At 43.8% G+C, this 17,120-nt stretch overlaps 1 protein-coding gene across 5 annotated transcripts in view; it reads right to left on the bottom strand.

Annotated features, from left to right (window-relative positions):
- The window catches only part of HIVEP1 (HIVEP zinc finger 1), a 139,912-nt gene that overhangs the window by 28,406 nt on the left and 94,386 nt on the right, over positions 1 to 17,120 (bottom strand). For 4 of the 5 annotated variants that reach the window (XM_032424664.1, XM_032424665.1, XM_032424663.1 and 1 more), the window contains exon 4: positions 2,245 to 8,207. In XM_032424664.1, coding sequence (XP_032280555.1) covers positions 2,245 to 8,207 — 5,963 coding nt within the window. Of the gene's footprint in view, positions 1 to 2,244; positions 8,208 to 13,753; positions 14,056 to 17,120 lie in introns of those variants that run through there. The other variant, XM_032424662.1, reaches the window with a different exon arrangement.

Raw genomic sequence — 17,120 nt, 5'->3', positions numbered from 1 at the left:
CCAGCAAGCAATGAGAGAGCCTGCACCACGGATGGAGGGCCCGCGCAGCCTCAGCAAGAGCACCCTGGGGAGCCCCTGTCCTCTCAAGGCCAGGACTAAAGCAAAGCTGCTGGCTTTGAAAGAAAGGTAGTGCGAGGGGGTAATGACATGGACCCTGACCGGCAAACAAATGCATCGGGCTCTTCTTTTCCTGGCAAACACATCGGGTTTCCCCACAATCTGGAATGCATACACATACCTTTCCTTGACTTTATACCGTTAACGCCAATTCTACTTTTCACCTTCTTTTCAACGCCTAATTCCCATTTACCTTTTGCTCACTTTCTTACTATCAAATCAGGCTTCTAGTCACCAGTTACCAATGAGCTAAACACCCCAAAATCCTTATCCCTTCCTTAGTCTTTATATGCTTGACCACCTGTGCTATTTATATTGTTGATACCTTATTTCTCTTAGAAACACCTGTCCCTTCCTGTCCATTTACATTACCATCTGGGTTGCGAGTTAACACCAGCACCCAGTCCTCCACAACCACCTGCCCATACAACCCAAGTCACTAGCGATATTAGAACCACTCAATTCAGGAACCATGTTCTTCATTTTTATGTGACCTTTATTTGACCTCTCCATCTGAGTAACTTTCCTTGAAATTTCGTCCTTTATCTATGTGATCCCACTTTCTCCTAGTCCTCCTCTTTCCTCTATGAACAACCTCTTTCAGTTTCCTGGGTGGGCTTTCTTTATCCATTCAAGCCTTTAAGTAGTAGTGATCCCCAAATCCATCCTGAGCCCTTTATTCCTTCCTTCCTCTCTGAGCAAGCTCATGAATTACACCAAAGCACCAAGGAATTCTGACACCTTCCACCGGGAGTCCTTGCCTAGCTCCAAATTTCCAGAGGCATTTCTACCAAGGCACTTGGTACTGAAGAATAGTCACTTTTCTATAGGCACAGGAACATTCATGAAGCTCTGTTTAAATTCTCATCATCAGGTCTCATCTTCCAAGATTATGATTTAGTTGGTTTAGAGTAAAGTCTGGGCATTTAAAAATTAAATTCTGAATGGTTTGGATGCACCCTCCCTCGCTGAAAAAGGATCAATCTCTCTCTACCACCATGCAAATTCTTTGGTTTTTCCCTGTATTTCCAACTTGAAGGCACATCAGTGATTCAAACTTACACCTTCTAGCCATGGCAGACTCCTCGGGGTTCTTTAAAACAAACCAAGTTCTTTCTCACTTCCATATCATTTCAGCAAACTATTAAAATTTCTCATTCTTGTTTACCTGAAAAAAAAATTCCTACTTTTTCTTTTTTTTTTTTTTAAAGACTCAGCTAAAGTATCTCCACTTTTGGAATATCTTCCCTGTATCCATACCTCCTCAACCTACTGGCAAAGTTAGAGACTTCCTTCTTAAAACTGCATATACCTCCATTATAACTGTGATACTGAAGTATTTCCTTACTGATAAGCATATATATGTCTAGGAACCTGTATTATATGCTTGTGAATCTGTGGAGGTCAAGGACTTAATCTCTAATTCTGATTGGCCAGAGTCTAACACAATCCCTTTATCTATTTATTCTCACTTCAATTATTTTTCCCATTTTATAAAGCCAACAACTCTACTAAAATGGATTCCACAAAGAACCCAAAGTTATAGTTTTATGACCTTACTCTACGTCTTGACCAAATCAACTTAATTATCCAGCGTCTTGAGTCAGCTATCCTGTGACTCTTCTCTCTAGTAATAAGATGATTCCAACACTGGGCGGGAGTTGAGACTGGCATGGTGAGGGGAGAGGAGTCAGGTGCACGGAGGACAAGTATGAATGGCTCTCTGCTTATATTTCAAGACGAAATAGAACACTCTTTGATAAGTCACACCTCTGTTCCCCTGCACTTAGCAGGAACAAAGCATAAACATAATCTCCTCTCAGTATAAGAGAAAGATGAAAGTAAAACCGTGATTCTCTGTACCATTATGTAAGGACTTAAATATTCAGCTCAGGGCAAGTTATTTTCAAAATGTTTCAAGATAAAATCACCAAAGGATTCCATGTGACCCTTATCAGCATAACTTCCAGGGTAAACTTATCATCCTTTCTTTCAGATAACTTTATACTTACAGAGCACAATTTGTCATTCAAAATTAAGATATAAGATACAACGTCCAATTAAAACATTTAAAGGCATCAAGACATTGCACAAACTATTTCTGAAGATAAATGATATGTCAAATACCTTGCTTAAGTTGCTTTTCCACTTGCTCGAATAGACCAATAAATCTGACTTGGAATGGGTAGTTATTGCTTGACAATATAGTGATTTTCCGGTCTTCTGTTTTGAGTTAAGGAGAGAAAGAGCAACTTTTGTAGGCAAACCAAGTGGGTTTGGATTACTGGCACTAACTGTCCAATCAGTGTAGGCTGAAGTTTTCTGGTCATTCTGAGGCAAATGCAATGCCCTCTGCCTCAGTAGGTAACACCACGTAAAGCTGGTTGAGGTCTTCAGGCTGGGGAAAGGCAGCTGCTGTGTCTCTCCCGAGTCAGACACTAAAAGTGTGCTGGTCGTAGCTTGACTTCGCTCTGGGATGCTCTCTTTGTCACCTTGAGTTTTAACCCCTGGAGACTTCCTTTCTTGGCTATTGTCTGCACGTTCCAAAGGGGAAATGTGAATGTTTTCTGCAGGGACAGGTGAATTTCTCACAGTAAGAGTGAGCGATGTGGATGACTTGATCTTTTCAAATTCTTGTAGTTCACTTCTAGGTTCTGTAGCTAAAGACTTAGAGTGTTCAGATGACAACTTATCAGCTGGTAAAACATCTGTCAAATTAACAGCCTCACTACTCATTTCAGGTGGAGAAAAAATATCCTGTTCCAATAGCACACCCTCAAGAGGCTCTGTAGTACAAACCTGCCTCACTAAAACGGGTTTCTTCTGTTTATTACCTTCACTAGGTCTTGGACTCAATGGCTCAAAGGGTCTAATCTCGGTCATACAAACAGCCCCATTCTCATCTTTAGCTCGCTTCTGGTGCTTTTCCATGGCAATGTCTAAACTATTTGCGGGGGAAAGCATCCTTTTACTTGAAGCTGAAGATTCTTGCTGGGGGGAAAGTCTACCCATAGACGTTTTCTGGGTTATGGACAGGGAATCTGATGGAGAAAAATTCTGGCCCATCTCTGAAAACGCATTTTCACAAACGAGTTCCTTCGCTGGGTTTGGCAAAGCATTCTGGTGATCTTTTTGCAATTTTGGCATGGAATTTTGTTCTTCGCTGATTGGCACCATGCTACGATTGGCCTGGCAAATTGGCTGGTTGGAGAGATCTTGGGTCACCAGGATCTGTGGCAGAGGTGTCACAGTGGCAAAACAGTATGCTGGAATGTTACTCTGCAGATGCACGGGCAACGCAAACGATGCTGGCACCTTCTGCGCCTGACCACCGAGGGGACCGAGCTTCAGTGGGGGCGGGACACATGAATTAGGCATGGCATCCATTAATTTGGTTGGTAATGCTAATGAAGTCCCACGATGGTCAACTCCAACTGGATCTGAAAGAACTTGCTTTGGCAAAGAAAGTACAGGACTGGAAGAGCAAGGCTGGCTTGAAGTGAAAACCTGACAATGAAGTTGGTACTTCGGGGCAAAGCAATCTTTACTTTTAGAAGATACACATAAACTGGGACTTGCATCTGGTTTGACACTCTGTGTAGACACTTGTAGAGACATCTGTGTGTTTTGGTGGCTAAGGGGGGCGTGGATGTGATTTAACAAATTGATACCAAAAAGCTGGTGAACAGGAAAGATGTTAGTAGAGGTGGAACTGGAAGTTTCTGTTCGCTGATCCTTAACTTGAGCCTGGGAGTGCAAAGTGTTTGCAGGAAACTCGGCTAAAGATGCATTAGTGAGCTGAGGGCCCTGAAAGGGTGCAGCGTTCACACCGGGAAGAGCAATTGTTTGGAAAGAGGGTGGGTTCACAGGAGACACATGACTGTCTGGAGCTATGTTTAAAGATATCTGCCGCATCAGTGGACCTCTCCTTCTTTCTAAGAGAGGCACATGCCCAGTGACCCCCATGCCAGAAGGGGACGTCAGGGGCTGCAATTCAACAGGTGGTGTTGTCTGAGGTGGAGTTATGCTTCCACAGTCGAATGATTTACTTCTGAAATCAGAGACCTCCATGGATGTTTGCATGCAGCTAATCTGTTCTGAGGCAGCACGCCTCATTTCCCGGTGAGTTCCAGGAACATTAAGGGTATTCGTGCCAGCTGGAATCATGAGAAACTCTGCTCTGTTTAGAAAATCGATTTTGGGGGAAGCCTCAGTTTTAGAAATATCCTCTACGTCTAATGAAGCTGAGAAACTGGAAGTGTGAGATAAACTACTCTCCCTACTTAGACTCCTGGACAGAGTGGAGTCAAAACTTGATTCTGTTGAAGAATGTTCCATCTCGGCAAGACGGAGCCTCTTCTTTTTGGGTGGCAGTTTCTCTGTTGGCAACTTTGACAAGGTTTCACTACGCTGAGGCCAGCTGAACTTCTCTGATTTTTCCTGATCGTAGCCTTGGGCTTCAAGGTCCCGATCTGGCTCTTCTGTGACCAGAATTTCTGGGACTTGGATGTTGTGCTGCCGGACTAGTCGGGAGGGCTGTCCTAACACGTGTCGTTCATTTGAACTCTTTCTCAAACTATCCTGAAGTTCTCCTCTCAGAGCGTCTGATGATAGCACAGGCTGGTGAGGGTGAGATGTATTCTGAGGAGGGTGGCCTTCCTCTAGGGAAATTCCTATTACTTTCAGAGGCCCGGGCTTCAATGTTCTATTCAGCTCCTGGAAGGAAACTGGGGAACCTCTTTCAAAAGACTCAAGCTTGTCAAATGAGTTGGGTCTGCTCAGTGAGTTTGTATGCTGAATGACTGAGATTCCGGTTCCATGCCTCTTCAACTCTGTCTTGTCCTGGGCAGCTGAACTTAGGTGTGGCTCCGTGATGGCGGATGGCTTTGGATCCATGGTCTGGTCGGGGCCTCTGGCAACCAGTTGGATTTGGAGGGTTTGCAACTGTATATTTCTATGCTGCTGGTCACTTGTTATTGCAATATTATGCTTAGACAGAGTGGAAGTGGGGCCCAGAGAATTCTGAAACTGAAGGCCTTCAGAGCTTTTTGGAGAAGCCCCCCTTTCATTTTGCTGAAGTTCATCATCATCTCCAACACTTTTCATTTTCCTCCTTTTTCTAATCTGGGGCGTCTGTTCCCACACCCCTGTGGGACCAGCAACTCTGTAGTGCAGAATCTGAGGCTGTGTGCTATTAGGCACGGGGCTGTGTTCAGGTTCTCTCACAGCTACCTTTGTTTTTGGTCCGTGCAACTCCGAACAGTAAAATTTCTTATGGTTTTCAAAATTCTCCAGTTTTCTATATCTGTTTCTACAGGTTTCACACTCAAACATCGTCCCTCGCCCTTGATGGGACTTCTTCTTCTCTAAATGCGAGCCTGGTGCCGAGGACTTGCTCCTTGCTGATACGGTGTCACTAGGGGCACCACATCCTTGATAGCTCTCATCCAAGGACTGTCCAGGACCGAGAAGGTGATTTTCATTTGCTGAAGAGTCTTCGACTGCTGACTGTCTGACGAGGGTCCGGGGATGCGCACTGGGGGGCACAGAAGTGTTAGGTCCCGACACAAAGACATCATCATAGAAAGCGCCAATTTTGTCATCAAATGACTGACTCCCTCTCAGTGGGTGAGGGGGAGGTATTATGCTTGCAGGTACTGCTGAATAACCTGTGGTAGGCATAGAATTACTTCTTGTAATAGGCAAACAGTCAAGGGAAGGTACAGACAGAAGAAACACTTGCTTTGATTTCTCAGTAGGGGTGAAAGGGGACTTTGGTATATCAGAGCTTGAGCTTGTTCTCCGTCCCATTGGTTTCAAATCAAACTGAAAAGAATCTTTAAAAATGTATGACTTGGGGGAATCAATACTTCCTCGTCGTGAGAGAGAGGTTCTCCGTGGCTTAACACTATCCAGTTGCTTATCATCTACCAAGGCTTCATTGTCGGAGATAAGCTTTGATATCCGTTCTTCAAGTGTTTTTGTTGCCAAGGGTGGGCGCATCTGACCCGGTAGAAGCAATGCTTTCTCACTTGTTGACAGGGTCGAGGATGCTGGTGTACTGATACGTGCAGAGGGCCCATTATTCTTATTTGAGTCTTGTTCCATGGTGGGTAACGTTCTGGTAAAGGGAGCCGGTGGACTCGCCGTCTGGTCGGCACTTTCAGAACGTGAAAAGTAACCAGAATCTGTACTTCCTAAACTTCGAGGACTCAGAAGTTTTCCTTGTTGCTCTTGGGAGCAGTCGGTAGCCTGCTGCCTTTGTAGTTGGGCATGTACCGTTCCTATGTGTGGTTCTTGTTTTCCTTCAGGCTGACTCAGGTCCCCTTTTTGATGGGACTTCTCATCAGTCTCTAGGGAGGATGCCCAGGCTGAGTGGGACAGGACACTGGTTCCCTGAAGGTCCTTCTGCTTCTGTGCACTAGACAGTTCAGGCTTGGGGTCCGTAAGCTTTGGGCTGTCAACTCTTATAGGGGACACGCTGACAGGGTGGACCACGACTTTTGGTAACTCCGTCACAGCTTGGGATTCTGAAGCTTTGTCCTGTAGTGAAAAGTCACCCGCTGCGTGGTCTGGATTGCTGGGAATGGAACTTGATTTTGGTAAAGCTTCAGAATTTGATATCATTTTCATTATTTGCACAGGCTGCAGGTCCATGGAGGCTGGGTCGTTCTGTCTTTCGTCAGCAGCCCCCTCCTCGTCGCTCTCCCCACTGTCTTCTACATCTGAATGGATACTAAGTGCTTTGGGAGACTCCTGGGACAAGAACAAACCACCAGCACCTGGTTGCAAGACAAGACCCAGTTTGATAGTATGTGCATGGGATTTTTTGTGCTTGTACAGATTGCTTTTAGTCTTAAATGAAAATCCACAGGTCACACAGGGATAGGGCCGCTCGCCAGTATGGGAGCGGATGTGCTTTAAAAGCACGCTAGGCTTTGCACAAGCTCTATTGCAATACTCACAAATATATTTTCCTTGTTTTTTGGGCTTCTGATCTTTCAAAAGAAGATTGCACATTTGCTCCACGCTGTGGTTAACGACAGAGGCGACAGGAGTTGAACTGTAAATGGGCGGGGGGGCTGACTGTGTAGAATGGGCTGGACTTACTGACATCGGTGAAGCAGAATCCATTTGCTGGTTTTGAGGAGTAACCTGAGTTCTACTGGAAGGTGAAGTCAGACTCACAGATGATGTCACTGCTATATGATAAACTTGTTCAAGTTTGGCATTCTCTTGAATTTGCAGATTCGCCAGTGACCTCGTGAAACCTGAACACGCTGGAGGCTGCTGATTTTGTTGTGCAGGTGCGGAAACAAAGTGTTCGTGCTGATTATGTGAATGAGAAACTGGCTGAATCTGCCCGTTCTTCTGAGCAACAGATACGTGCACGGCAAATGAGGTACAAGGAGAAGGCCGCGGCTCAGAAACAAATTCTTGCGGAGTCTGATCTGGGGCCTCCACTGAGCTGCTGTGTAACTGAGAAGGGGGCCGTACAGTTTTATTTGGTCTCAGTTTTTCTATCTTAACTGCACAAGACGAGCCCTTTTGTGACAAGGTGCTCAGTTCTGGCTCCATTGCTTTCAGTAAGACATCGAATGCGGTGTTTGTGTAAGAAGAAGAAGTAGGACTACGAGTGGAGGAGGTACATTCACTATGGTCAGTCCTGGTTTGACTTGACAAAGAACCAGAGTCACGTTTTGCGTCCAGGAAGTCTAACCTGGCGGGGTCGGAGCCTTCCGATCCCCATCTACGCAGTTCAGATGCATGCTGCAGAAACAAAGCCTTCTTTGGGGAGACCAAGTCTTCGGATTTAGGGGCCTCAGCAACTACCCCAGGTGTTTCTCCATTTTGTTTCATAAACTGCTTCCCGTTTTTTACGGGACTAGGATTCTGTTTCCTGTGAGACTCTGAAGCACTCTGAAGAATAGCAAAAGAGGACTCTTCTGTATTTTGTTTATGTTTTGCCTGAAGAGGATTCCTCAGTGGGGATTTTGGTATTTTTTTCAGGTGATTCTCAGCTACAATCTTTTTTCGTTTCACACCTTTAAGTGACTCTGAAGTTGCTTTAATGCCAGCCTCTAAGATTTCTGTTAAGAAAAAAATTAAAAATATCAATCGGTAAAATGGTATATATACTAACTATATACATATTTTTAAAATTAAGATTACAATCACAAGAGTGCTATGACACTGAAAAAGGTAGTCTAGGAGAGCTTATTTTGGATAACACTGCATTCGAACGTTCTGGCAATTTTAAGAATGTTGGCAATCAAAATCTATTGAAACAATCAGGCAAAGACCTTTGTGTACATTTCCGGAATGTTGTGTTTCTCTCTTGACCACCTCTCTCACCAAGGTCCTAGAACCAGATCTTTCAAAAACTAAATTACCCCTCCCCTTCACACTGACAGCTGAGGACTCTGTCTACACAACAGACTGACAGACCTGCCCCACAAAAGAAAATTCAACCTTTTAATGCTGGGTATTTGACTGTCTTCTCACATTTAGTATCTTTTTTTTTTTTTTAAGATTTTATTTATTTGACAGAGAGAGACACAGTGAGAAAGGGAACACAAGCAGGGGGAGTGAGGGAGGGAGAAGGAGGCTTCCCGCGGAACAGGGAGCCCGATGCAGGGCTCGATCCCAGGACCCTGGGATCATGACCTGAGCCAAAGGCAGATGCTTAACGACTGAGCCACCCAGGCGCCCCACATTTAGTATCTTTTAAGGCAATCTCCTCAGCAAGTTTCTAGGAGTATTGTTCTAAAATATGCAATATTGATATTCTTGTGAGAAATATAATGATTTTTAGAACAAACATACCTCAGATGATCATGAGATATTAGCTGGTAGAAGCATGAAGAATTGCTAATCTGGCAATTTTACCAATGAACAAAAACTTTATGAAAGTAAAAAAAAATCTATTTATTTGTGGTTCTTCAACAACACAGTTTAAAAGTCATAATGTTGCAATGGCCTTTAGTTTAAAAAGAAAATCACCATTTTAACTGAGCAAAATATTCAATGGCTAGGTTTCTTTTTCATTAATGGCAGGAAGGTGACTAGAGCTAATTGCAGGACAGAAGGGATGAAACCACCTTCATTTCTGGTTGTGTTGGAAGTAAATCAGTATTTCAATGGCATCAACCACCCACAATCTCTGCCAACTATTTTATTTTTGAGTAGTGACTACTTGCGATAATTTCATTTGTTTCCATTTGCTGGATCCTTGGGCACACAGACAAAAATTATTCAAGCTCGTATTATTTATTTGTACAAAAGTCAAATACTCGAATTCCTGATTATTTTCAAATAGCTGTTGCAATGTATGTATCTGAAGTTCATATTAGACCAAAATGTCTCCACCATAATAACCACTTTATATTAACTGAAGATAAAATTTACATAGGATAAAAAATATCCTAGTCATCTTGTGATTATCAGTTTATGTGCTGTCACAGATTAACTTAATGAAAAAATACATTACTAACATGCTAACGAATCAGAAGAGCAATAAAAGGGGGGGTGCCTTGTGACTAAAATATTTGAGCTAAGAAAATAGGGGGAAAAAAGTATCAGGTTTGTTGATAAGAAATGATGTTGAGCAAATCGTTTTTATGCTTTGATCCACTCATTTATACGATGTTTCCCACTGGTTTTCCCTTTTCAGGATGAATGTAACGAAGCTAATGATGTACTCTCTGCCTCTTATTAGCCATGCCAAGCAAACACGTGGAAATGAAAAATCGTAACTCGTCATCTGGGGTGAGTGGTTTCTCCCACTGTTTCGAGAAAGCATGGAGGTGGGTTATAAGAAAGGTGAAAGCCACCGGGCTGTCAAAACACATATAAAAAGAGAGAAGAGAAACTGCTGAAGGAGCAGTTCCAAACTGTCAGAACATTCAGAAACACAAGAGATTTCTAAAAAATCTGCCCATGCCAAACCCCATCTAAGACCTATGTAGCCAGAGGCTTGGTTGGTAGATGGGTTTATTTTGTTATGTTTTACATAGGTTTTGGAATAAGCTTTTATTTTTAGATAAAGTTATTTGTAAAAAAAAAAAAAAAAAAAAATGCAACAATGTTTGGCACTCCAAAGGAAAATGCGAAAATTCAACGCACAGGCAAAACACCCAGAAATATCACACCAAGTTTTAAAGGGATTCTATACACGATCCTACGTATGTCTTAAACAGAAAGAGTAAAATTTAACTTTGTACTTAAAATGAAGCTGAAGTGAAAATAAAGGAAAAACTACACTTAAATCCATATTTCTTTATAGAGACACTACATTCCTAAAAAATTCCTCTGAAGTTAAGACTTAAAAAACATATTTTAAACAGATTTTCTGAACTACAAGTTTCAATTTTAGATGAAGACCAACTCTCTCTCTTTTGTCAAAGTGTATAACATTTACATTCTATTTGCATAGTTGTTTACTCTTGATTTCTCTAGTTGAATTCTAACACTTGGTGCTAAATACATCGATTCTTTCTTTTTTTTTAAAGATTTTATTTATTTATTTGACAGAGAGAGACACAGCGAAAGAGGGAACACACAAGCAGGGCGGGGTGGGAGAGGGAGAAGCAGGCTTCCCGCTGAGCAGGGAGCCCTATGTGGGGCTCAATCCCAGGACCCCGGGTTCATGACCTGAGCCGAAGGCAGACGCTTAATGACTGAGCCACCCAGGCGCCCCTCGATTCTTTCTTTTAAAACTCTGCATGCTCCTTTGCTATCCGGCAGTGATGCTAAAGTGGAAAAGCCTGGAGCCAGCCTGACTGCTGACCTCCCTTCGGTGGAGAGTATGTTCCTAACAGTCTTTTTCTGAGTTGTGGTCACTCTTCTAAGATTTTGTCAGGTCTCCTTTAACAGGGTTCCCTCTCCTTGTTGAAGGGATGAAGCCCATTCCATCCCGGGTGGGGATGACTCTGCATGTTGGATCAGTCTCTAAATCTAAGGACTTTGTTGTCATTGTTGTTGTGAAGGGAAAGAATGGTGGGGGGATCAGAGAGACTGTCAAGAGAGGGAGGGTACCAGGCCCATCTGAGATGAACACCGCACTATCGTTCTAGAGCTGGAATTCAAACAAGTTGTGTGCCTCACTACTGACTGTTGTCTTCCCCCCTTTGGTTCTCAAGATTTGGGGCAGGAGCGCACAGAGCGGACGGCTAGGCCATCTGGCCAGGAATTACAGATAGAAGCCTCCTTGTGGGAACCAATGCGTGGAGCAGAACGAAGCGGCAGACCCTTGGGTCTTCAAGAATGAAGCACCCAGGGTAGTTTTTTCATTGTGATTAATCTCAAATCAATCCAGCGGCGAGTGACAGTTGTTATTTTCTCCTGCCCCCCCGACCTACAGCAGAGAGCACCGCCATCAGTGTGGTACGGCCACAATGTCTGGTATACAGTTACTGTGGGCCACCGAGTGAAGAGGATGCACAGGCCAGAATGCCTCAAGGCAGAAGTACAGTTGGGGCAGAGGGTGGGAAGGGTAAAAAAAGCTTTTACCAGCAGCACGTGTGCTTTGCAATAACTTTAAAGGCAATTTGTTATTATGGTAGACTAAGCTGAGAATTGGAGGATCTGAGAGAAAGACCATGGGACAAGTGGTGGAAGGCAGCGGAAGGACGGTGCCTTGATGACATGCCCACTCTCCACCGGCCAGCACACAGGCCCACCTTCTGCCCCAAGTGTGGACCCTGCTTCACAGCTGCTACCATATGGTTCCGGGGATGCCAGTGTTTTACTAACACTGGGCCTGGAAATGCTTGCTGCACGCAACGCTCTCTCCTTACGCAGTGATAACACAGAGTCCGGGTGGGAAAGGGTGCGAAAGGCTCAAAAATGGAGTCAACCAACTGCTGTAACTCGTGTCCTGGTCGGTGTGCTCCTGGAAATGGCTGACAATCGGGCAAAAGCCCCGAGGCCTCACCAGGTCGGATATCCAAACAGGAATTCATTAACACAGATGAATCATGCTGAGGGGACAGACCAAAACTGGCAGCGTTGCCATTGTTGGAAGCTTGATCTGATGGGCTTCGTTAAAAACCAGTTCTCCATCAGGTAGGTGGCTGGAACAGCCTAGAAAGATCACCAAGGCCACTTGACCTGGGACAGGTGAATGGTTAGAGAAATAGCTCCCAAGTTCTCTGTAGCTAAGGCACCAGCACCGTGTTTCCCAAGGCACAAGCCTGATAACCATCAGGGCTCCTATATTTTTTGAAGAACACCAAGGAGTGTAGAACAGCACCATCAGCTGGTTTCCAGGATTCCTTCTAGAGAATAACAGAATGAAAACAAACACATCTCCTGGCTCCAGAGAGCATCTGCCTTGCCAGTTAAATATGGCAAAAAATATTCCTAAGGCTGACAGTAGGTATTAGGAACTACAACCTAACAGTATGTTTAAAATCCTGCCTTGGTTGAAGGTGAATCTCTTTTTTCAGATTTACTCAGAGAAACGTCAGTGTGAAAAGCTTCAGGGTCTTTGGAGTCTTGGGGACACAAGGACGACTTGTGCTCTAACAACAGAGAGCATGTTGTAGCAGAGAGTAAGGAGACCGGGGACACAGAGACCATGTGGAAGGCCTTTCAGGAGTTCATGCAAGGGTGAAAATGCTACCTTGAACTCAGGTAGTGACAGTGGGCCTCTCAGCTGATCCAAAGCAAGAAAGCCTAAGAAAGGTTTGCCAAAGATTCTGCTGAGTTTCCCATCTTTATCTAGGAGGCCTGAGCTAGTTTGTGAGAGGGAAAAAAAAAAAAAAAAAGCAACTCACTCTCTGTCCCACCAAATCTCAAACTCAATATACATGTGTAGAATTGTAAAGTGTAGCTGCAAATCCAGGACTAGAAATTTTCAACAGAGAAATGGTTAGGCTAATTACAGCAGAGGCACTTAACATAACATTACACATCCATTTAAAATAATTACAAAGATTACATAGCAATACGAAAATTATGATCTATTAAATATAGATGCATATTCTTTTCTTTCCCTAGAGAGAAGTCTGGGCTAGAGGCACAGATTTGGGAGTACACAGAGAGAGCTGTTTTTGTAAAAGGACATAAAGGATAAGCCAGAGAGAATATACGGTAGACAGAGAAGTCTGACTCAGCACCTTGGGTAATCCTTCTATTTAGGGTGAAGTAGAAATGAAAGGAAACAAGGGGTAATAAGAAAGATAAAACAAAACATGTGACAGTGAAGGGCCCGGGAAGTCAGGGTTTAGAGACTCCAAGAAGGAAGATGTGGCCAATAGTGTATTTTTAAATCTTCCGTTCTGAGAAGTAAGAATAAACAGGAGGGTGCTGGGTTTGGTGGTCACTGGGATCAGGAGGACATTGTTATGGTTAAAAACCATGTCACAAGAGGGTAAGGAGGAGGGAGGGAGGGAGGAAGGGAGGGCCTGCAAACACAGAACACCTTCTGAGAAGTCGCTGTGAAGGGAAGGAGAGAGGCAGGGAGTCAGTATCAGCGGAAGAAAAGGACATGGAAGGTTCTTTTGGGATAGGGGGGCGCTGGGTGTGGTCATACACAGGAAGGAAAAGTCAGCACGGAGAGACTGAAACTGTAAGACATAACAAACACATTAATAGGAGATAAACAACTGTACCAGAGGCACACAGGGCACACCTGGTGTCCTTGGGCTTCGCTTTACTGCACTTCGCAGAGAGTGCCTTTTTTTTCTTTTTTGACAAACTGAAGGTTTATGGGAACCCGGCATCAAGGAAGTCGATCGGTGCCATTTTTCCCGCAGCGTTTCGCACTTCCCGTTTCCGTGTCCCATTTCAGTCATTCTCGCGGTATTCCAAACTGTTCTGTTATTGTGGCATGTGTTACGGTGGAGCTGTGATCAGTGACTATCACTCACGGAGAGCACAGAAGGCGGCTAGCATTTCTTAGCAATACAGTATTTTTTTTAAGTATATCTTTAAGTTTTTTTTAGGCATAATGCTACTGCACGCTTACTAGACTACAGTAGAGCGTAAACATCGCTTTTATACGTGCTGGGAAACCAAAACATTCACTTGACTCACTTGACTGAGATACTCGCTTTACTGCGATGGTCTGGACCCAAACCTGAACTACCTGTGAGGAGTGTCTGTAATCGGGAGGCTACCGCGTGGATGTGGGAACGACGACTTTTACTTAGCAAGCAACAGGAAGCCTCATTCAGTTCATCTCCACGTTCTTCCCCTCCCTCGGGTAATTCAAACATGCAACTTGGCTAAAGACATGGCATGGCCATCTGGCTCTGTCTACCTTTTTGACCTCCCTTCATAACATTTCCCCCGTAGTCACTATGTTTCAGCCACACGAGTGAACTTTCTGATCTTCCACCAGGCCCGTCTCCTTCCTGCCCCTGGGAATGTGTACTTGCCGGCTCCTGAAAAGCCCTCCCTACTCTCAACTCTTTTAAGCGACTGGACCATTTTCAACCTTTAGAGCCTAACTCTAGGCTGTTCCTGTCCACCCTACCTAAGTAGTTACCCCTACTGCCCACCCACCCCGTTCATTTCCTTCCTAATCTAAATCACAATCTAAAGTGCCCTACTTATCTATTTACATGTTGTTTTTCTCTACTTTTTGATCAGAATACAAATCTCTAAGACACTTTATTATCCATCTCTATGTATCCAACCCTTAATAGGTTATCAAAGAAATATTTGCTAGTGAAAAAATTCTTCAAGTAAGAGAAAATAAGGGATGGATTTAATATCAGGTGACCTACTGATATAATTCATCACATCAGGAAGACTAACTTTGAAATTCACATGACCATTCTCAATAAGGGTGAATGATATTTAATAAAATTCAACATCCATTCCTTATTTTAAAAAATAAAGCTAGATGAGTCTGCTTCAAGATGTAGACACTTGAAAAGAATGTTGTTCCCACCATAATAACATAAAAAAGCTAGAGGTATCACAAAAATCACAACTTCTCTTGAGCCCATCAGAACTTGAGGTCACAGAGCAACCAAAGCCTGAACTCCATGCAGGGATGCATGAAATGGCTCACCTGGGGCCAAGCAGGGAAGGACATGTGGAGGAAGACATGAAAGCTATTCAAACAAGCAAGAAAATATCATCTAAAACTATAACAAACTGTTAAGGGCTGAGCATGGGCTGGATTGGCCTGGCCTTAGACCTGGGGGAGTCCACACTCACTCCCAGGCTCTCTCCCGTGAGCCTCCAGCAGGTACTCACCCAGGGGGCGGGGTGGGAGACCAGAGAGAGGAGGTGCAGCTCCTGGAAAATGCACAGAGCCCAGGGCCCTCAGAGCTTCTCTCATGTGGAACAAAAACCTTAAACTTCAAGCTACTGGGCAAAGAGCAGCAGATGTGTCACCCATGTAAACCCCACTGCGGCTTGGGGAAGGATAGAAGAAGAAACCCTTTCTCCCAGGGTCAGTAGGAAACTGTCCTGGGACCAAAATCCCATACTAATAAAACGAGAGGTCTGCTACCACGAGAGATGGTCAGGAAGCACAGGAACTGTCTAAGACTGAGGCTGGAGCAGGACAAGCGAGCAATCCTCACCAGCCCCCGCTACCAGCCTGGCAATGAGGAAGGAGCAGCAGCAGTCCACCTGCTAGGACAGGTAAAAAGGTGGAGACCGCCACTCCCACAACGACACAGGCAGCTAAAGCTGAGCATGGAGCACCAAACTGAGAAAAAACCGTCCAGACCCCCAGCCCCTCTATAAGCACAAGGAAATGGCAGGTCATCACTAGAATAATTGGAGGCCGGGGTGGCACATGGAAGATATACACAGCAACACCAAAATCTAAACCCAGCCCAACTCCTGAACAAACCGCTTCAACTCCCCACCTGATCACCTGAGAGAAGAAAAACATGCCCATTTCCAACCACTAAAAACCACTGACCTCAGTAACTACTGTTATATACATGCAATATCCAAAATTCAATATGATGCAGACATTGATGACCCACTGCCAAGAGACAAAACAATCAGAAGAACCAGACTCAGGGATCATTCAGATCCCAGAACTCTCAGACAGGGAATTAAAATAACTCTAATCAATATGTGCATTCACAAATGGGAATTTAAACACACACACAGAGAAGGTCAAATGAAAATGCTAGAGATAAAAGACAAAATAATAGAGACAGGCAAAGCCTTTTACAGACTCATTAGTAGACCTGACAAAACTAAGGAAGATAGGCCAATAAAAATTAACCAAACAGAAATACAAAGAAGAAAAATAGCATGGAAACTAAATAGGACAGAACAAGAACAGTGCATTCAAGACCCATAGGACAATATCAAATGATCTAATGTATAACTGGAATCACAAAAGAAAAAGAAAGAATACCGTAGTAGAAATAAGTGAAGAAATAATAGCAAGTATTTTTCAAAAATAAACAAACCATAGATCCAAAAAGCTTAGACAACCCCAACTGGATGAGTAAGAGTAAGAATAAAGCAAGATGAGGGGTGCCTGGGTGGCTCAGTCATTAAGCGTCTGCCTTCAGCTCAGGTCATTGTCCAAGGGTCCTGGGATCGAGCCCCGCATCGGGCTCCCTGCTCCGTGGGAAGCCTGCTTCTCCCTCTCCTACTCCCCCTGCTTGTGTTCCCTCTCTCACTGCGTCTCCGTCAAATAAATAAATAAAATCTTAAAAAAAAAAAAGATGAGAGAAAAAACAAGAAATAAAAGAAAAAGAAAGAAAAAAGGAAAAAACACCTAGACCAATCATATTCAGTGTGCTGAAAACCAAAGATAAAGACAAAATCTTGAAGGTACCCAGAAGTTAGAAAAATGTATTACACACAGAGAATCAAAGATAAAAATTAAAGCAGACTTCTCAACAGAAACTGTACAGTGACATTTTCACACTACTGAAAGAAAAAATAAATGGCCAACCCAGAATTCTCCATCAAAAGATAACAGTTTTCAAAAATGAAGGCAAAACAAAGACTTTAACAGAAAAACAAAGGCTGAGAGCATTCATTGCCAGCTGGCCTGTACTGAAATG

The sequence above is a fragment of the Phoca vitulina genome, unplaced genomic scaffold (genome assembly GCF_004348235.1).
Source record: "Phoca vitulina isolate PV1807 unplaced genomic scaffold, GSC_HSeal_1.0 scaffold31, whole genome shotgun sequence".
Classification (NCBI taxonomy): Eukaryota; Metazoa; Chordata; class Mammalia; order Carnivora; family Phocidae; genus Phoca; species Phoca vitulina.
This window is presented reverse-complemented; position numbering and strand designations above follow the sequence as displayed.